Source organism: Entamoeba invadens (genome assembly GCF_000330505.1).
Source record: "Entamoeba invadens IP1 unplaced genomic scaffold scaff_1105074725289, whole genome shotgun sequence".
Lineage (NCBI taxonomy): Eukaryota > Evosea > Mastigamoebida > Endamoebidae > Entamoeba > Entamoeba invadens.
In genome coordinates this window covers 18,612-20,147 of record NW_004191723.1, presented here as the reverse complement: position 1 = coordinate 20,147, position 1,536 = coordinate 18,612, and the positions used below count along the sequence as shown (strand labels likewise).

Sequence of the window (1,536 nt, the reverse complement as noted above, 5' to 3'; positions counted from 1 at the left end):
AGACGGTGAATATTGCAAAGAAGTAGACACTGTTATTTTAAAAAAAGCTTGGTTACCAGACGAAGATAATATAGAATATGTACCAATTGATACAGAGTTTAACTTTGAAATCAGTCCAAACTCTTCAGTTGATAAAGGACCTTGTTTTCAAAAGGACAATTACCGCTTTGGGAAATGGATAAAAATAAAATCTACAGATTTTTCGACTAAAAACTTTTTTTTCACAATTACAAAACCAGAACAAGACAGAGTGGACGTCTTTTTTGATGGCACCTACTCGCAAAGAAACTTCACCAATTATCAGTGTAGAGTACATTACTGGCTGAACACATCTCAATTTGAAGTTTCTGGTCAGTTCCCCAAAATTTCTCCTTTCCCTGATGATACTGAAAATGTAATACCTTTTGATGTTTACTTTTTTGTATCAGTGAGAGGATTCCAAACGGTAAATGTGACTATCAAATTCTGGCAAAAAGACCTCCATCTATGGCCATATACCTATGAATTTTCACAAAGTGATTTGGACTATTTAGCAGAAGATTTGTCTCGAAAATACGTTAAGACAGTTCCTGTAGAAACACTTGGTAATTATGTGGTAACACCATGCACCCCCTATTTATATATGAAGGCAGTCTTTTTCACATTGACTCTGAACTCGACATACTCTGTTTTGGTGAGTACTAAAAAGCAAAATCGAGTGACTAATATGGTTGAAATGATATCAAATAAAGTTGATGGGAAGTTCGTTTATTCATGTGCGGAGATATGGGGAGGAGTGCCTGTTGGTATGTTTGCTGACGAAATTCAAAATGGAATTTTAGTCCGAATCAAAGGTGATGACCGTCCCGGTGTTCGTGAATTTGCAATACTTTCTGATGATCACCAAACGGACAGTGAGATGGAAATTAGTGTTGTTTGTCCGAACCACTGTCATGAAGATTTGGGAAATGGGTATTGTTATGCAAGTGAAGGTAAGTGTGTATGTAACCCTGGATACGGTGGTGATGATTGTCATTTGTTATGTTATTACAACGATAAATGGCAAGTTAATGATTACAACGATTTGTGTTACTTTGGAGAAAGTGGGTGTGATCAATACTGTAAATGCCAAGAAGGATATGCTTTAAAAAACCACTTTTGTGTCTCTGTAGAATGTATAAATGGAGGTATTGGGTTTGGTGATGAATGTATATTAGGTACAGAAGGTTGTCAAGACAATTGTCATTGTAATGTTGATTCCGGATACATCACCACCATGAATTCAAAATGCAAGTTGGCAACATGTGGAAATGGTAAAATTGACTTTGACGACAATTATTACAATACGGTGACAAAACTAAATTCAAAAGAAGAGTGTGATAATGGGACAAATTGCAACAAATTCTGTAAATGCAATGTAGCTTCAAGACAGACATAAATAATCCAATAAATTGCATACCTGAAGTATTCCACTGGAATATTTGGCTATCGTTTTTGCGCTACATTTGCAGAGTGTGTTTTTATATCATTGTGTTCATATATAGTGCATGAATACAA

At 35.4% G+C, this 1,536-nt stretch overlaps 1 protein-coding gene across 1 annotated transcript; it reads left to right on the top strand.

The window, feature by feature from the left end:
• Positions 1-4: 4 nt before the first annotated feature.
• On the top strand, positions 5-1,536 carry EIN_277500 (protein kinase domain containing protein; the record flags this gene model as incomplete). The annotated part of the gene is made up of 2 exons (XM_004183638.1): positions 5-1,396; positions 1,445-1,536. Coding segments are annotated over 2 exons (1,484 nt in total), but the record flags the coding sequence as incomplete, so codon positions are not given.